At 43.1% G+C, this 20809-nt stretch overlaps 1 protein-coding gene across 1 annotated transcript; it reads left to right on the top strand.

The window, feature by feature from the left end:
* Positions 1-896: 896 nt before the first annotated feature.
* Positions 897-10306, top strand: LOC142260649 (uncharacterized). The gene is given in 4 exon segments (XM_075332035.1): positions 897-927; positions 1559-2292; positions 2294-2406; positions 9245-10306. Coding segments are annotated over 4 exon segments (1635 nt in total). The 3' UTR covers positions 10002-10306.
* Positions 10307-20809: the final 10503 nt, after the last annotated feature.

Genomic DNA, 20809 nt, shown 5'->3' with positions numbered 1-20809 from the left:
CCCTACTCCAAAAATAAGGCCTAGTTACAGTCAGGGCCAGTATTGGGAGGAGTCAAATTCACAATTTCTCAGGAACCCAACTCTCTTAAGGCTGCTTTACACCAAACAATCTATCGTGCGATAGATCGTCGGGGTCACGGTTTTTGTGACGCACATCCGGCATCGCTGGCGATGCCGGCCTGTGTGACACCTCCTAGCGACGCAGTATCGCTCACAAATCGTGAGTCGGGTACTGCTCGCTAGGTTCCATAATATCGTTTGATTTAGTTGACCATCATTTCCGTGGTAGCACACGCCGCTCCGTGTGACACCACGGGAACGATGAGCAGCTCACCTGCCTCCCGCGGCCGCCGCCGGCTCTATGTGGAAGGAAGGAGGTGGGCGGGATGTTTACGTCCCGCTCATCTCCGCCCCTCCGCTTCTATTGGCCGGCGGCCGTGTGACGTCGCTGTGACGCCGAACGTCCCTCCCACTCCAGGAAGTGGACGTTCGCCGCCCACAGCGAGATCGCACGAGAGGTAAGTATGTGTGACGGGGGTTACTAACTTTGTGCGACACGGGCAGCGATTTGCCCGTGACGCAAAAAGGCCGGGGGCGGGTACGATCGATTGTGAAATCGCACAATCGGTCGTACCGTGTAAAGCAGCCTTTAGGGTCCCCATCAGTTGTATTCTAAGGTTGATTGTTTAAGGACCTTTGATGATTGCAAAGTAGTTTGACATGATGGAACCAAAGGCCTCTTAATTACAGAAGTCTAAATGAACTGAACAGACAACAGGCTGGCATACAGGACTGGCATTAAGGGAAAGGAAGTGGAAACTGAGTAGTTTCACAGGGCCCCCATTCTCCTTTTATTTGTATGCCAATCATAGGACTGCTTAAGGACATGATTGACAATGTCTTTCATCTCATGTTGTAGAGGAGAAAGTATCATTTGCTCCCGTTCTGTATATGCTGGCTGGACTATTTCATTAATGCCAGTTATAGGTTACCTATACTGATCTGGTGAGATTTTGTGATCCAGACTTACAGGTGGTTGTTGTGCATTATTGCTGTGAACTGTTGTGGTGTTAACTCTTGTTGTCTTTTTGTTGCTACCTTCCTCCTTCCTCCTCTTGCTTTTGTCCTTAGTCTGTCACTATTTATTTCTATGAGTTTGCAATTTGTCCCATCTGTCTTAATCTGTGTTTCCATCATACTCCTGTCCCTTTCTTCCCAAGGGGATCACAGAATAAATCTGATCAGGAAGACAGTAATGCACGGGACTCCGGCATCTCCATCTTTAGTGTGAGGGACAGTATAGGAGCCCCCTGTCCCTCATTATCCTGCAATCACATTGTGACAATCCATCAGATTATTTACTGTAACACATTCCAGAGAACTGGTGCTAGGAATGGGAGATCCGAAGTAACGAAGATGTAATTCTTAGATGTCAAAATTAGATAGCAGATTCAGAATAAATTTTTTTCCTAATTTAATTTCTTATATTATGGTTTAAAAAAAATAAATGTATTTTCAAGATATCATTATAAAATAATAACATTGTGTTTATTTTTAGCAGATGACTCTATTGGGAGTTCGGATGTAAATCTGATATCTTCAGAATTTAAAACAGATGATCAAAGTATAACACATGATACATATAAAGGGCATGCTGTTGTCCCAGATATACCTCCAGTCCTTTCTCGGAAAGCTTTAACAACTGATCTTTTCAAACCAGTCCAAAATTCCGATTTTTCACAGAATTGTAAGCAAAATGAAAGTTACAGAAGGGATGTGGAACATGAAACAGCTCCCACAAGGGAGAAGCCATTTTCATGTTCAGAGTGTGGGAAATGTTTTATTCGGAAATCTGAATTTGTTGAGCATCAAATATCTCACACAGGGGAGAAGCCATTTTCATGTTCAGAGTGTGGGAAATGTTTTATTCGGAAATCAAATCTTGTTGTGCATCAAAGATCTCACACAGGGGAGAAGCCATTTTCATGTTCAGAGTGTGGGAAATGTTTTATTCGGAAATCAAATCTTGTTGTGCATCAAAGATCTCACACAGGGGAGAAGCCATTTTCATGTTCAGAGTGTAGGAAATGTTTTATTCGGAAATCAGAACTTGTTAGACATCAGAAAATTCACACAGGGGAGAAGCCATATTCATGTTCAGAGTGTGGGAAATGTTTTATTCGGAAATCAAATCTTGTTGACCATGGAGAACTTCACACAGGGGATAAACCATTTTTATGTTCTGAATGTGGAAAATGTTATTTTCAGAAATCAGAACTCGTTAAACATCTGAAGAAGCCGCACAGGGAAGGAACTTTTTTCATGTTGTGAATATTTGAAATGTTTAACTGGTAAATCAAGTCTTGTCGACCATGAGAAAACACACACAGTAGAGGAGCCATTCTTGCCTTTGAAATTTGGCAAATGTTTTTATCATTAATCAGGTCCTCTTGTCAGATGAGTCACATGGGAGAAGCCATCATGAGGTATCGTGAGTCAAAGGTTTTTATCCAAAAATTAATTGCTCAAGTAAGAATTGGTCATGGAAAGCACCATTTTCTTTTTTTAAACTTACTGTATTATTATGACCATAAGAGACACCTAGGTTTTAGAGAAGGAAAATAGGAAAAAGATTTGAAGCAAAAAATGTAGTCATGATACACTGTTATGTGGGGGGGGGGGATCTGCTGCTGTCACTTTTATAGTGATAATATCCCCCAATTCTGTACTAATGTCCCCCATCCTGGGCCCTTTCCAGTTATATGTGTCGATCATGCTGGTGTATATGTCTTTCATCCTGGTATATATATTCCCCATCTTTGTCCCATCATGGTAAATATAGCTTGCATCCTGGTATATATGGCCCTCATCCTTGGCTCATCCTAGTATATATGGTCCTCATCCTGGTATATATAACCCTCATCCTGGTATATATGGCTCTCATCCTGGTACACAATCTTCATCCTGGGCCCTTTCTGGAATATATAGCCCTTATCCTGGTATATATGGAATATATAATCCCCATCTTGGTATTTACAGGTGAAAATGGGCCCCCTTACCTCTTGGGCCGCATGTTCCACCAATGATATGTCTTTCCCTGCCATTATCCTGGTATATATGTCCCTCATCATACTGCAGACATAAAAAATGGTTATACACACCATCCCTCTGCTCCCCCAGTGTGTGGTGTTGTCTTTGATCCTGGCAAGTGAATTCAGTGTGTAAGTGACGCATTGCATGACGTCACTGCCATGCACCTGCAGTTACATGCGGACATCAGCTGCCGGAATATTCACTGCTCCCATACACCCGAGATTATGGGCTTGTGAAGCAGTGACTATTCATTCTCTATTAGAGATCATCCAGCCGCAGCAGTAAGTTGGCAGCTGGGTGATCATGTGTGCCCATCATTAAAGAGAAGGAATAGTCACTGCTCCCCACACCCATAATTTCTCCCACTCCTCAATGGCAGCTTCAGTGCCTAGAGGTAGATGGCATTATGAGAGTGAGCAGCAGTGAATATTCACTTTCGTTATAAGTGGGCACAGTGTTAGCCCTGACTCTGGTTCCTGCCTCCTGTGACCCACTTGTCCACTGCCACCCCTCCAGCAGGAGCACTCGGACTATGAGACAACCCCCCCTTTTCCTACACATTTTTTTTTGGGGGGGAGGGGGGAGAATGTGTCTTACAGTCTGAAAAATACTATAATTGGTTAATAGTAAAAGTAAAAAAGTACAATAGTCAAAATCACATATCATAAAAGGGCACAAATTGTTGTGAATCTGTCTGACCGTTTCAGGCACCACCCTCTTTCACTAAACTTTTCTGACAATTTTTAGAAGTGTCCCTAATGTCCCCCGAAAGAAACTTCCAGGTTGTGAGATCCCAGAGCCCTCAGCAATCACTCTCACAGTAAAAGAGTGAGCTCTACGACCCCAGCTCTGCGGCATCCTTCTTAAGCAGTTCAGTAAAATCTTAAAGTATGTGACCGCGCTGGATTAGTTGAGAGCAATGTCTCGTGCTTAGAGCAGCCACAGAGATTTGTGGGATCCCGCTCTGCACACTGAGATCCCACAAAATGGAAATTCAGGCTTAACTCAGGCTTAACTCTGCTAGTAGTTCATTTCGAGAGCCTTTAGGAACATTTGTGAAAGGTTTTGATACTGGATTATATTTAGATTATTCACTAATCTCAGGTTGCCCACTGCTTTATTTACTAAAAAGCGCAGCCCCAGATTGGAGATAGGAACTCTGAAGTATATCACATTGTATATAATTGCATTTCAAAACTTGTTTTGTTAATAAATGCTTGTAAATATATATTTTTCATGCCTACCTAGAAGGTCGACAGCAGCTGGGGGAGCAGGATGTCTCCAAACTTTTTGTAAATCTCTGTGGGGATCCCATCTGAACCCGGTGACTTATTATTGGGCATGGAGGACACTGCTAAATGCAACTCTTCCAGTGTGAGTGGACTGTTTAGGTATACCCTGTCCCCATCTGAAAATGAGGGCAGGGGGATGTCTTTCAGGTAAGAAGCTATCTGTTCCCTATCATATTGCAGTTTAGTACTGTAAAGTTGTTCGTAGAATTCAGAGAAGGTAGCCAAAATTTGGTCAGGTTGATTGACTATGGTCCCGGTTTTGTCCCTTAGCGCCCCCACAAATGTGTTCCCCCTTTGTGCTTTAGCAATCACCGCTAATAAATAACCCGCTTTTTCGCTCTTTTCAAAGAATCTCTGTTATGAAAAAAGTCTTTTGTTAGTGGCCCGTTCCTTAATGTGAGAGTCATATGCTTCTTGTGCCTCATTCCATTCCAGTAAGTCCCGTGTGTCCCCTGACAGAATGTACTTCTGTTCTGTTGTCTGGACCCGTTCTTTAAGAAAAATTTCAAATTGTGCCGACTTAATTTTAGATCTACTGACCCCCTGTATCAGTGATCCCCTCAAACAGGCCTTCATGGCATCCCAAACAGTGTTAAGCGACATCTCCCCAGTACAGTTGTCCTGAAAATAGTATTCAAGGGCTAGTTCAACCAGGCCCACATCTATAATCTGTAGCCAAAAAGGATTAAAGGACCACAAGCTACTGGTATGATCAAGCTTGGGTAAAATATTAAGTCGTGTCAACAGTGGGGAATGGTCTGATAAACCTCTAGGAAGGTATTCTGTGTTTTCCACCTTTGGTAGTATACCCTCCGAGCCCAAGATCAGGTCTATTCTGGACAGAGTGTTGTGTGTTTTGGAATAGCATGAGAATCGCTTGATCGGTTTCTGATTCGCCACAGATCTGAAAGTGCCAGTTCAGCCACCGTCTCCCCAAATTTGGAGTTAGGATAGTGTTCTGAGTACCCGCATTGTGTTTGTCCCAATATGGGTGAAAGATGTTGTTGAAATCCCTCGTGCACACCACCTGTACATTGGGGGTCTTGCTAATCATTTCCGCAATTTTGTTCATAACAGTATTATTATATGGAGGCGGTATATAAACTGTTATCAGAAGGAGCTCCTTGTTAAATATTTTACAGTGCATGCAAATTAATCTACCTTCCTGATCTACTGTGGATGAAATGATCTCAAATGGGATTGCTCTGTGGACTAAGATACTGACACCTCTGGAATGAGCTGTGTAGGTTGAGTGGAAACAATGGCCCACCAATGAGCGATTCATGTATGCTATTTTGTCGCCCTCCAAATGTGTTTCCTGTAGGCAGATGATTGCTGGAAAGTGGGATTTGACCTGTTCCATTACTGCTACCCTTTTTGTGGTGTCCCCCAAGCCACAGACATTCCAAGAAAGAATGTTAATCCTACCCGCCATCCTGGTGGTATGCGTATGTAGTGCAGGCAGTCACACCCGGCAAAGAGTTCCAACCCTCCTCCACCTTCCTGAACCACATGAGAACCATTAACAGACATAAATATAAAAGCATCATTAAAGCTGCAGAAACATTCCCCCCCTCCATCCTACCCCCCCTTCCCCCACATCTAACAGTTGTCCCACAACATAAACATTGAAACTGAGGCACCAGTCCATCCTGCAGCCGAAACAAGAGAGACAATAAAATTCCCACTTCCCAAAATGGTTTAAGGCAAGAAAAAAAAGCCTGAGAACAATGAAAACTGCAGGGAAGAGAGAAAAACAAAAACAGTCTCTGTAAGTGAAAAAGGGAAAGAAGAAGAAACCCAAACTCCTCTTCCAGGGAATTCTGCTGGAACCAATCAATGGGTATCATAATAATTTTATCCACTGTGCCAATCCTATGTAATCGCAGCAGAATGTCGAGTATTCATCATCCATAAAGTCCTTAAAGGGTTACATATCAACGTTGTGGACTTTGCCTGAGCTGTTGCTCATTCATGTCGAGCCATCTGAGAGCATCTTTAGGATTTTCAAAAAAAGAATGTCTCTTGCAGTGCAGCTACCAGAGCTTTGCTGGGTACAGCATGGAGTATGAGACTTGTGCATTTCTCAGGCATCGTTTGACATCTGTGAATTGAGCTCTTCTTTTTGAAATTTCAACTGAATCATCAGGAAAGACGGATATTTTGTGGCCATCCACCGTTATGGACCCTTTGTTTCTAGCCGCTCTTAGGATCGCATCCCGGTCTCTATAATGTAGTAGTTTCACCAGGACAGGTCTTGGAGGAGCTCCCGGAGGCAGGGGTCTGGTGGGCACTCAGTGGGCTCTCTCTACAGCATACAGGGGGGAATAGGACCTCTGCGTCAAATACGTTTTGTAGCCATCTCTCAAAGAATTCTGACAAATTTGTGCCTTCCGTTATTTCTGGAACCCCTATCAGCCGCACATTGTTTCTCCTCAGTCTATTTTCTAAATCATCTGTCTTGTTAAGTAGAAATGCCAGTTGCTGATCATGCCTGCGGGAGTCACGGGTAACCTGGGGCATTTTGTCACTGATTCTTCCCTCTGATGCCATCATGCGGTCATTCACTTTTTGGAGGCTCTGTTTCACACCTGATAACTCCTCCATGATTTGGCCCATCAGGAAGCTGAGGGATGTCATCGTGGAGCCATTTTGAGCTATAGCTGCAAGCACGTCTTTCAGAGTGGGCTCAGCACCCTGCAAAGTTGTGGCAGGCTCAGGGGGACATTTATTATGCATGGATGCAGGGGGCTCCAGCTTGTTTTGCAAACCTTGCTGTAATAATAATGAGTCTGCACTAGTTCCTCCTTCCTCCTCCACTGTATTGTGAGGGCTGTGCTGCCTGGAGCTCCCCCGTTCAGCTCCTTCATCCCTGTGTACCGCGTCCTGTGCCCCTGGCGTACTCAGACAGTTTTTCAGCAGCGTGCATGGCTGCAGCTCTCCGTGCTTTGGAGGCTGGTGTCTGTGTCCCACAACCATTTTGTGCAGTACCCTCCATTCCTGCCGCCGCCTCCTTCTGCCTCCTGCTCGTCCCCCCGGCCATGTAACCACCGTCCAAGCTGTGCAGTAAGTGCAGGGTAGTCTCTGGTTGCTGCACGGATGATTTTTGTCCTCTCCTAGGCCCAGTAGAAGTTAGGATAATCGGCAGTTCCAGGAGCTCTCCCTCTTAGCTTCCTCTCGCATCTCCGGTCAGTCCACACCCCACACCACCCATTATTAACCTGTAAGTGAAAGTAATAAACACGTACACCCTTTATTTGGAATAAAAGACAATAAACACCCTCTTTTACCACTTTATTAATCCCCCAAATACCCCTCCAAGGTCCGACTTAATCCACATGAGGTCCCATGATGCTTTCAGCTTTACTACATCAGAAGCTGACAGTAGCAGCAGTAGAACACCGCCACTCTCTGAGCTCCACGCAGAAACTGAAGTGAATCGCGCGGTCAGCGGGGATGTCACTGAGGTAGTGCCTGTGTGTGTGCGGTAATAATGGGGGTTGTAGTGCCTGTGTGCGGTGATGATGGGGGCGGTAGTGCTGCCGGTGTGTGCAGTGATGATGGGGGCGGTAGTGCCGGTGTGTGTGTGTGCGGCGATGATGGTGGTAGTGCCTGCGTGTGTGCGGTGATGATGGGAGCAATTGTGCCTGTGCGTGTGCGGTGATGATGGAGGCGGTAGTGACGGTGTGTGCAGTGATGATGGGGACGGTAGTGCCGGTGTGTGCGGTGATGATGGGGACGGTAGTGCCGGTGTGTGCAGTGATGATGGGGGCGATAGTACATCCTTGTGCGGTGATGATGGGGGTGGTAGTGCTGCTGACGGATGCCTGCAAAATAACGCATCCTTTGGATCTGTTAGCAACACAAAAATTGACGGATGCATCGTTTCGACGCAGCAATGGACAAGGCGGATGAGACACAACGCAAGTGTGAAAGCAGCTTAAAGCCTGCTTTACACGTTTCAATATGTCGTGCGATCGCATTTGCGATTGCACCCGCCTCCATCGTTTGTGCGGCACGGGCAATTTCTTGCCCGTCTTGCACAATGTTGTAACCCCCCGTTACATGTACTTACCTTCCAAACGACCTCGCTGTGGGCGGCGAACATCCACTTCCTGAAGGGGGAGGGACGTTCGGCGTCACACAGCGGCCGGCCAATCGAAGCGGAGGGGCGGAGATGAGCGGGACGTAAACATCCCGCCCACCTCCTTCCTTCAGAATTGCCGGCGGGACGCAGGTAAGCTGCAGTTCATCGCTCCCGGGGTGTCACACGGAGCGATGTGTGCTGCCCCAGGTACGATGATCAGGACGTGCGATTTTTAGAAAATGAGCGACGTTTCAGCGATGAAGGGGAAGGTGAGTATTTCTGCTCGTTCATAGCTGTCACACGCTACGATATCACTAACGAGGCTGGATGTGCGTCACTAATGAGATGTCGGCGGGGACACGTCGTTAGATATATCGTAGCGTGTAAAGCCCGCTTTAGATATCGAAATTGGACAACAGATTCAGAATACATTTTTTCCTAATTTATTTTCTGATGTCATGGTTTAAAAAAATAAATTAATTTCAAGATAATATCATTAAGAAATAATAACTGTTTATTTTTAGCAGATGACTGTATTGGGAGTTCAGATGGAAATCTAATATCTTCAGAATTTAAAACAGATGATCAAAGTATCACACATGATACATATAAAGAGTATGCTGTTGTCACAGATATACCTCCAGTCCTTCCTCGGAAAGCTTTATCATCTGATGTTTTCAAACAAGTCCAAAAGTCTGATTTATCACAGAATTTTAAGCAAAATGAAAGATACAGAAAGGATGTGGAACATGTAACTGCTCCTGCAAGGAAGAAACCATTTTTCATGTTCAAAATGTGGGAAATGTTTTATTTGGAAATCAAACCTTGTTAGACATCAAAAAACTCACACAGGGGAGAAGCCATTTTCATGCCTAGAATGTGGAAAATGTTTTACTCGGAAAATAATTCTTGCTAATCATCAAAAAATTCACACAGGGGAGAAGCCATATGCATGTTCAGAGTGTGGGAAATGTTTTATTTGGAAATCGGATCTTGTTGAGCATCAAAGAATTCACACAGGGGAAAAGCCATTTTTATGTTCAGAATGTGGGAAATGTTTTATTCAGAAATCATATCTTGTTACACATCAGAAAAATCACACCGGAGAGAAGCCATTTTCATGTTCAGAATGTGGGAAATGTTTTACTCTGAAATCATATCTTAATATCCATCAAAGATCTCACACAGGGGTGAAGACATTTTCATGTTCAGAGTGTGGCAAATGTTTTATTGCGAGATCAAATTGTGTTACACATCAGAAAATTCACACAGGGGAGAAGCCATTTTCATGTTCAGAATGTGGGAAATGTTTTATTCGGAAATCGCATTGTGTTACGCATCAAAGATCTCACACAGGGGAGAAGACATTTTCATGCCCAGAATGTGGTAAATGTTTTATTAGGAAATCACATTGTGTTAGGCATCAAAGATGTCACACAGGGGAGAAGTCATTTTCATGCCCAGAATGTGGTAAATGTTTTATTAGGAAATCACAACTTGTTTACCATCAAAAAAATCACACCAAATAAATCATTTTTATGTTCTGAATGTGGAAACTGTAACTCTTAGAAATTAGATCTTGTTAAACATCTGAAGAAGCCGCACAGGGAAGGAACCTTTTTCATGTTGTGAATAATTTAAATGTTTAAATGGTAAACCAAGTTTTGCCGACCATCAGAAAACCAACAGAGTAGAGCAGCCATTCTTGCTTTCAGAATTTGCCAAATGTTTATTTATTATTTATTAATCAGGTCATGTTGTCAGATGGATAAAGAGTAAGCCCGGCTCAACCGTGTGGGACGGTGCTCTGAAGTAAAAATTAGCCAATATAGAATAGAGAAACTTCGGCACACGTGAAAGAATAGAGGAAAATTTGCTTGAATTTAATGTCTTTATGTTGTGAAAAAAAGGAGTAACAAAAGAACGTCCCTCATACCACCAACGTTTCGGCGTGTAGCCTTTATCTGGGTGATAGGGATCTAGTAAAGACAATAACAATGAAGAGAAAACACTGAAAAATACGTTTTGTGTTGAATCAAAGAGGCTCTCCTTTGCGCTGGGGGGGACTGTGTGAAAGGCCCTATCGATCCACCAGGATCACTATTCTTGTGAGATGCCAAATGAAAGGATATAATATCCCTGTATGTAGGACAGTGAATAAGGATATGGTAAATCCTTGTGGTATATATTTTGTGGAGCACTAAAGGGTTTTGGCATGCGTTATGTGCCTTATTTGCTAAGTTGTACAGAGGTATGTCCCTGTCCCTGTATGCCCAATAGTGAATTATGCGCTTAATGGATAGTATTAATCCAGGGAAAAAATGGGGAATCCTGTACTCTGGATCAAGGTGGAAGGAGCAAATGGCCTTGGGCAATGTGATACAGCGCCTGCAGTGGTGGCTGGAGTGAGGGTGAGAAGGCGCTTCTCACCCTGACTCCAGCCACCACTGCAGGCGCTGTATCACATTGCCCAAGGCCATTTGCTCCTTCCACCTTGATCCAGAGTACAGGATTCCCCATCTTTTCCCTGGATTAATACTATCCATTAAGCGCTTAATTCACTATTGGTCTTTGCTAGATCCCTATCACCCAGATAAAGGCTACATGCCGAAAAGTCGGTGGTATGAGGGACGTTCTTTTGTTACCCCTTTTTTCACAAAATAAAGACATTAAATTTAAGCAAATTTTCCTCTATTCTTTCACGTGTGCCGAAGTTTCTCTATTCTATGTTGTCAGATGGGTCACAAAAGAGAAGCCATCATGATGTACTATAATTCAAAGAGTTTTATCCAAAAATTGGCTACAATTGCTCAAGGAAGAATTGGTGAGGGAAAGAACCATTTTCTTTCTTTTTAAACTTATCGTATTTTTCGGACCATAAGACACACCTAGGTTTTGAAGTAGGAAAATAGGGAAAAAGATTGAAGCAAAAAATGTGGTCATGATGCACTGTTATGGGGGATCTGCTACTGACACTGTTACAGGGGTAATATCCCCCAATTGTTAGCGCAATGTGTTTGACGACCTTCCCTTTAAATAGTGCTTATCACAAATCTGCGGCTTCTTTTTTTATTTACTAAAGCAGAAGAGAGCCGCAGATTAGTGAATTTTCTAAATGTAATCCAGTCCAAAACTTTTGGAAGTGTCCCTAATGTCACCCAAAATGAACTTCCAGGTTGCGAGATCCCATAACCCTCATGGATCTCTCTCACAGTGAAAGAGTGAGCTCTATGGCCCCAGCGCTGCAGCATCCTTCTTAAGCAGTTCAGTAAAACCTTAAGGCCATGTGCGCACGTTGCGTTCTGTACCTTGCAGTGAAAAACGCATCCTCTGGCAGAATTTGTCAATGTCAAATTTCTTTGTGATCACAAAAACGCATTAAAAATGCATGCATTTTTCTTGCGTTTTTGCCGCGTTTTGACCGCGTTTTACATGCTTTTTCAGTGCTTAAAATGGAATGCGTTTTCAATACAAAGACCGTACTAAATAAAGTTTGCACATTCCAACACTAAGAAAAAAAATGGAAAAAAAAACAACCTTTAAAACAAACATTATAATGATAATTTTCATAAAAAGATTATTGAGATTTAATATGTATGTTAAAAATAAATTTCTTATTGTTTGACTCTTTTTTTTACAGTCGGGCTGCATGTGAGGGCAAAAAGGAAACCTCTTGATCTCACTATAATGCTAAAAATGCATGCTTTAAATTTTGTTAAAAAAGCATGCGTTTAGCATCACAAAAGCATGTAAAATGCTTGAATTTTGATTTTGGATGCGTTTTGATAATTCTCATTGACTTCAATGTTAGTAAAACGCTGCCAAAATGGCAAAAACAATTGACATGTTGCTTGTTCAAACGCAGAGATTTTGACAAATTTTACGCACCTAAAACGCTGCGTTTTTAAAAGCATTGTTCGTACAAGAAAGCCCAAATTTCCATAGACTTTGCCTGGAAATCAAAACGCATGAAATTTGGCATGAAAACGCTGCAGCTCAAAACGCTGCGGAAACTCATGAAAAAACGTAACGTGTGCACACAGCCTTAAAGAGTATGTGACCGCGCTGGATTAGTTGAGAGATCAGTGTCTCTTGCTTAGAGCAGCTGCAGAGATTTGTGGGATTCGCTCTGCACACTGAGATCCCACAAAATGGAAATTCGGGCTCAACTCTGCTAGTAAGCTGGGTATTTGTAGAGCCTTTAGGAACATTTGTGAAACGTTTTGATACTGGATTATATTTAGATAATGCACTAATCTCAGTTTACCCACTGTTTCATGTACTAAAAAGTGCAGTATATCAGAGTGTATATAATTGCTTTCAAAACTTGTTTTGTTAATAAATGCTTGTAAAATATATATTCTTCATGCCTATCTTTCTCTATTGTTTAGATGTGATGATTTTGCCTCAGAACCTCTGGAGTTGAGGCAGAGCTGTAGACATTTCGCACAAAAATAGTGAGGGGATGTCACAGAGGTGTCATGGCCGGTGGACAATCCAGTAGCAGCGAGTGTTAGAAAATCCCAGAGATCCCTCACCCTGGGGTGCTTTGGGTGCGGTTTATAGTTGTTCCCGGCTGTGGTCTGCAGCGGTTGTCTCCTCTTGTTGTTCCAGAGACTTCTGTGGTAGCTGCTCCTAAGATAAGTGTTTGACCTTTGATATCTACCTGGGCTCAGGTGGTAGAATTTGTGTTTCCCCTGTATCGGGTCCTTTTGTCTCCCTTAGCGTTAGTGATGTTGATGAATAGCTCATACCTGCCGTTTTTACTTAGGGCTCAGATCACGGTTTGCCTAGGGTGAGGTATTCCTGCTCGGCGACAGGTGCAGAACTTGTGTAGGGTTGGTGAGGACAGTGAGGGTGAGCTGCAGGTTATTATCAGGGGTCACCACTTCCCCCTTTCCGTAGTAATAGGGCATTCTTTTCCCTTTCCCTTTATATTTTATTATACGGCCTATATACCTTCTATCCCCAGCCGTGACAGGGGAGAATTGACTGCAATTTGGACTGCATCCAAGATATGTGGAAGTTGTTAAGACACTCTGGTCCCAATTCATCAAAGCTTTTATGCCAAAAAAGTGGCACAAAAGCTTTGAAAAGTCACAACAATTTAGATAAATGAGTTGTGCCAAACTTTGGCGGCTTTTGGCTTTTTCACTCCAAAATTTGCAGAGCTTAGGTGGGATGGGGCATGACAGCACAGCTCCTTAAATACATAACAAGCTGTGGTGTTCTCTATGACAGAAATCTCACTCCAGTCCCTGAAGGGAGTAATATTTCTAGGAGGCACATGCCACTTGTCAAACGCTCCAGATTCATGAAGAGGCATGCACCACTTCATGAATCAGGAGTGGCCACCGCATAATTTGGGCCCTTTATGTTATAAAAATGATCCCTTTACAAAGTATAATTGTTGTAATTGAAAAATGAAAGGATTTTATATGTCTGATATCCAAGTGCTTATTTTGTTTAATGGGGCTACCCACAAATAGAGATGAGTGGACCTGTTTGAAGTTCGGGTTCGGCTTTTTCAGATGGACTTTAGATAAAGTTCAATTTGGGAACCGGACTTGACCTGAACCCCATTGGAAGTCACTGATTGGGCAATTTGGGTCTCCGCCCACATGCAACCGGTCATAAACAGAGCATTTCCAGGGGAGGGAGAGTGGGATTTCTTTCTTGTACACAATGCATCCTTTAGCAATGTTTTTACCCCCAGTTAAAACCATTCAGACACTGCAAGCGGCTCACACTGTGCCGAGCACTGAGCATACCCGAGTACACCAATTAAAGATCGAGTGGTTAAAACGTAAAGCACCCTTAAGGAGCAAACAACACCCAAGACTGACTTAGAGAGGCAGCAAACTCACCAACTGTCAGTACATGGATCATTATCTCCTGAGGAGCGTAGGAACGCTGTACAAGCCTGGATCACAGCAGAAGGAGGAGGGGGTGTGCGGGGATAAGATGGCGCCGACAGTGAGGAGGGAGGAGGGAGAGGAAGACCAACGGCAGCCGCAGCAGCATGTCGATACAGGAGGCTAGGATAACAGAAGAACCCAGAGAAATCAGAGCAGTACAGAGACACTGGGTGAGATTAATTACCTAAGGCTGGCAAAAGAAGTGGCAGACCATCTGACTGCAGACATTAGGGAGTCACTAGCAGTCTCAGTGAAGGAGGCTATGGCGGTGCTGCAGGAGGACGTGGAACATCATGACATGAGGCTGACAGAGGTAGAACAAAGAATCTCTGATGCCGAAGACAATTTGACAAGACTGGAGGGAAGATTTAAGGAGCTAGACACTAATGCTCCGCTCATGAAGGATGAAATAGAAGACCTTGAAAATAGGTCTAGGAGGAATAACTAAGGATGGTGGGCCTGCCTGACTCAGTGATGACAAAATATCTGGACTCAATCTGTGAAAAATAATTACCCCAGTCCCTAGGTCTACCACACAGCTGCCGGTAATAAAGGTAAAAAGGTTTTTTTCAGCTCACCCGGTAATCAGTAGAACTAGTTCCTCTGTCCAAGACGGTGCAAGGAGGTGGGCTCTTTGTTCAGGGGTGGAATGGCAATAGGTTTTGGAAAGGTGTTTCCTGTCCAGCAACACGTCCAGAGATAGTTTAGTTAAAATTTCATTTTATTTTAGAAAAAAACATAAAACTAACATGACGTTAGATGGACATCCAGAGCAGATAAAAAGCGTCTTACGCGTGTTTCAAGCCGCTGTGGCTCTTAATCTTAGACATATGCTGTTTGAATAAGACACAATATGTATAGAAAATACCTGATCACTCCCTTGAACATCATATCTGGTTTGGACACACACAGGTTGTACTAATCACTCTCCCAGAGTAGCAGCAGCAAAACATTATGACCCAGAGGTCTCTGCAAGTCATTTAACCCATCATAAGCCATTAAACATAGCAAATCCTTATGAGATAAAATCTTTACAATCATGAAGTCATCAATTAACTTTATTACTCGAGAAGCAAAAAATGACATAACATATTACTTTTCTCAATATCCCAAAAAAAGTTGAAATTTTTTTTGAAAAAAATTTTTTTTAATAAATTTAACCCCTTCACGACCTTGGACGGATCTATCCGTCCAGGATCGTGTCCCGTTAAGCCCCGCCCCCTGCCGCGAGCAGGCGGCGTGGATCGGCACACATATCAGCTGTTTTCAACAGCTGACATGTGTGCCTCCTAGCCGCGGGTGGAATCGCTTCCACCCGCGGCCATTAACCCCTTAAATCTTGCTGCCAAAGTCTGGCAGCAAGATTTAAATGCGCGCGGCCATGTTTGTCACTTACCGCCGCCCCCACCGGAAGTCACGTGTGTTATCACGTGACTATCGGTGGTTGCCATCGTAGCACAGGGTCATGTGATGACGCCTGCTGCTATGATGTTTCACTTTCGTTTTCCCTCGGCCGAGAGCAGAGGGAAAACCAAAGTGACTGAATCTGCTGTTTACAGCTGTATTGCTGTGATCAGCAGATAGCGATCAGCGATCGGATTGCTGATTGCTATAGCCCCCTAGGGGAACTAGTAAAATAAAAAAAAAAAAAAACCTAAAAGTTCAAATCACCCCTTTTTCCCCCCATTGAAAATTAAAGGGTTAAAAAATTAATAAATATACACATATTTGGTATCGCCGCGTTCAGAAATGCCCGATCTATCAAAATATAAAATCAATTAATCTGATTGGTAAACGGCGTAGTGGCAAAAAAATTCCAAACGCCAAAATTACGTTTTTTGGTCGCCGCAAGTTTTACGGAAAATGCAATAACAGGCGATCAAAACGTAGCATCTGCGCAAAAATGGTACCATTATAAACATCAGCTCGAGATGCAAAACATAAGCCATCACTGAGCCATAGATCCCAAAAAATAATAACGCTACGTGTTTCGGAAAATGGCGCAAAACGTGCGCCACTTTTATTGGACAAACTTGTGAATTTTTTTTAACCCCTTATATACAAGTAAAACTATACATGTTTGGTGTCTACAAACTCGCACCGACCTGAGGCATCACATAGATACATCAGTTTTATCATAAAGTGAACACGGTGAATAAAATATCCCAAAAACTATTGTACGATCCCACTTTTTTTGCAATTTTTCCGCACTTGGAATTTTTTTGCCGTTTTCCAGTACACTATATGGTAAAACTTATGATTTAATTTAAAAGTACAACTCGTCCCGCAAAAAACAAGCCCTCATATGGCAAGATTGACGGAATAATAAAAACGTTACGGCTCTCGTAAGAAAAGGAGCAAAAAACAAAAACGCAAAAACGGAAAGTGCCCGGGGGCTGAAGGGGTTAATGGACTTGTAGCTAATGCAATTAGTATATATACATAAGGTCGCTTCTAATATTCATACCCATTGACATGCAGGAATTGTATGTTAAAATCCATTTGGCCTCTTTATCTCGCAGCATGTGAATGCGATCTCCCCCTCTTCTAGGGAGTGGAATTTGTTCTATGGCATTCACCCGATAAGAACTAACATCACCACTGTGGTCATATAAAAAAATGCCTCGATGCTCCTGACAAACTCCTAGAAGTAGGATTTAGGATGTCACACAAATGCTCCCCTATGCGTTTCCTCAAAGTGCGGCTCGTGCAACCTATATATTGTCTCTGGCATTTTTCACGTTACAACATAGACACAATAATCCGTGCCACAGGTAATAAAAGAATTGATCCTGTGGCGCTTTCCCGTGATGGAATTAACGCTTTCTTTGGTATTATACATATAGGCGCATATCCCACATTGTTTTTTGCCGCACTTGAAGGAACTGCATGTGGGTAACCAAGATTTTATCTCATATTTGCTATGTTCAATGGCTTATGATGGGTTAAATGACTTGCAGAGACCTATGGGTCATCATGTTTTGCTGCTGCTACTCTGGGAGAGTGATTAGAACAACCTGTGTGTGTCCAAACAGGATATGGTGTTCAAGGGAGTGATCAGGTATATTTTATACATAGTGTCTTATTCAAACAGCATATGTCTAAGATTAAGAGCCACATCGACCTGAAACGCGTAAGATGTTTTTTATCTGCTCTGGATGTCCATCTAACGTCATGTTAGTTTTATGTTTTTTCACACAGCTGCCGGGTAGAAAGATCACACAGAGTGGGACCCAGATGGGAGCAAAGAGATCGACACAGTAATAATGACAATACCTCCAGGCAAAGTGAAATATCCAGAGCAAGACAGGTTATTATTAAATACCTGGAATACAAAGATAAAAAAGAAATTCTACGGGCCTTCAGGAATAGGAGACAGACACTACGCATTTAGGGACACAAGATTCTACTATTTGGCGACTATTCGGCAGAAGTCACACGAAAAAGAAAAGCATTTAGCCAGATCTGCACTGCTCTCTATCACAAAAACATTCAATTTCAGCTTTCATACCAAGCAATACTAAGAGTAAAAGGAGCAGATGGGGTCACAAAGACTTTCTGGGATCCTTCGGAAGTGGAGAAGAGGATACTACAGGAGGGGAGCACACAGGGACAGGAGAGGAATGGCAAAGAAGGGATGTCCACTGATCTGAAACATGCAAATCCTGCAAACATAACATCTGCAGGTAGACCCGACAAAAAGTCAGAGTGGAGTCAATTGATATCCAGACCAGCCAGTCCGAAGGAAAAGCGACAGATGGCAACTTCAGCTGGAGAAAGAGGAGGAAGAGGCAGCAGCTAGTGAAAAAGCAGGACAAGACGACTTAATTTGGGACTGGTGAAGGGAGCCATATGGTGATAAATGTGCCTTAACTCTCTAAAGTCTCACCAGCTTCCCTCTCTCTTTCTCTTCCTTTATCTCTCTCTTTTTCATGCCTAGTCCTTTTTCCCTTCTATCACTCTCTAATGCTCTTTTTTTACCTTCCTTTCCTCTTTCTTTTCTCCTTCGTCCCTCTTTTATGTCTCACCTCTTTCCATCTTCCTTTTTATCCTTTCATCTGCTTTTATTCTTACCCTTATTTTGTACCTTTCCTTTTCCGGCTCTCTTCCCCCCCCTCTTTTTTTTTTTTTTTCCTTCTCTTCTCTTAATGACCGGTGTAAGCTGTTTTAGGATTTTGAAAAATGTATAAAGGCTGTTTAGGGACAAAGAGCTAATAGCTGATAGAGGGGGAGGGGTGACATAGTGGGGTGGCTTCACAAAGAGCTTGACCTGAAGCAGGGGTTTGAAAGGAGTTTAAATCATCTCAGATAAAATGGAAGACATTAATTGTATTTGTAAAGTTGGGGATGGGAGGGGTTATATACAGTTGGGTGGGGGGATGGGAGGGGTTATATACAGTTGGGTTTGGGGAGGGTAGGGAAACGGAGTTGGGGAATCCATGCAACACGGCCAGAAAAAGGAATTGTTGATTTTGGGAAATATGGTTAAGCTCATTATGTGGAATGTTAAGGGACTCAGATCGCCACACAAACGAAATATGATACTACATCATCTCAAGAAGCTTAAGGTTGATATTGCTTTATTACAGGAGATGCACTTGCAAAAGGATGAGTTCTTCCGTATGAACAAGATGTGGGTATATGGGTCGGCCTCAAAAGGTAGGAAAGCAGAGGTTCTTATTTTGATCAATAAAAACTTTGCACACGAGGTGGAAGCACAAGATTCAGATGAAGAAGGAAGATCCATACATATAAAGATTTCACGTACTCAAGGCACTTTTAGTATCCATGATATACAGTATATGCACCCAATACGGAATAAAGGCCTTTTTTCGAAAATATAACTAATAAGATTTTGATGGATGGGGAAATACTGTATGTAAACTGGTGGGGGGAGATTTCAACACAGTGGTTTCTCACTAAGAAGATAGGAGGAGTCAGGGGAAACAAAGGAGGAGTACGGAGGGGCTGCTGGAAGCAATGCTAAAAACAACGACACTGCATGATTGCTGGAGAATACATCACCCGCAAGAGAGAGAATTTACACATGACTCTTGGTCATGGATTGACCTCTAGCTGACAACTGAGAATTTATTGCAGAGGGTAGAAGAGATAGCTATAGAGAATATGGTAATCTCAGATCATAGCCCAGTGGCAGTCAGTGTAGCTGATAAAATTCAGAGAGGACAGGAATATATATGGCGCTTCCCCTCATTCTTGACTGTGGACGAAAACTTCCATAGAATTCTGAGAGAGTGGTGGGTGGATTATACATTCACGAATCAGGAGCACAATGGGGAAACATGCACACATCCGATCGCATACATGCACACATCCGATCGCATACATGCACACATCCGATCGCATACATGCGCACACACACTCACGATATCACACGTACCACTACAATCGCGCGCGCACATACACAACATCCGGAGATGTCACATGGTTCCGGCCATGTGAGCAAGGTCCTGGAAGATCACAGCACAATATCGCCGCCGAGAAGCAAGCAGTATCACTGGATGGGGTGAGTGTGTGTAAGCGATCTGTAGTCTGTGTGTGTGTCTGTGTATGTGAGATCTGATGTGTGTGTGTGTGTTCCGCTGCAGGACCATGATGTGCTCACCTGCTCCCGGTCGGCGTCTGGTGAGTATGATCGGGGCGTCTTCTCTCTTCTTTCTTTAGTGGGTCTCCGTTGTCTATGATGAAGTGTCCTGCAGTGTCTTTAACTTTTTCATTGCTGCATGACACTTCATTAATGACCGCAGCTATGTCTTATTTTCAGGGGATGTCTTATATTAAAGCATCCCTGAAAACTCCTGCTATGTCTTATTTTCGGGGGGGCGTCTTATTTTCGGGGAAACACGGTAGTGCCAAAAGGTTAATGTCAATCGAAAAAGGAGGGATCAGACTACCAAACATTAGGGGGTACAATCTGGCCTGTATCTTGAGACATGTAGTCGATTGGATAAGACGAACAAGTAGGTACTCTGACTGGGATATAGAGGCTGAATTTTGTAAGCCTTGAGACCCGAGTTGAATTTTAAATACCTCCATTCCAAATTTGCCGCCCAATATTAAACACTCACTGATTTGTAGACACACAGTGATAACTTTGAAGGCGGTTAGGAAAAAGTTCGGGTTAGCCTGGAATATCTCCAAATTCCTTAATCTATGGGCTTGTCCTAACTTTCCACAGGGAAGGGAAAATGATCTCTTTAAAGAGTGGAGGGAAAAAGGGATTAGAACTCTAAAAAACCTGATGCATGATACAGAACGGAGATGGATGACGTGTGAGGAGTTGAGAGAAAAGTATGACTTGCGCCGATTCCAGATTCACCAGTTTGAACAGGTGAAACAAGGGATAATGAAGAAACTATACAACATAAATAACGAATATGAGGCAAATCAGATGGATG

The sequence above is a fragment of the Anomaloglossus baeobatrachus genome, unplaced genomic scaffold (genome assembly GCF_048569485.1).
Source record: "Anomaloglossus baeobatrachus isolate aAnoBae1 unplaced genomic scaffold, aAnoBae1.hap1 Scaffold_154, whole genome shotgun sequence".
Taxonomy (NCBI): domain Eukaryota; kingdom Metazoa; phylum Chordata; class Amphibia; order Anura; family Aromobatidae; genus Anomaloglossus; species Anomaloglossus baeobatrachus.
Note: the sequence above shows the minus strand (reverse complement) of the source record. Positions and strands in the feature narration are given on the sequence as shown.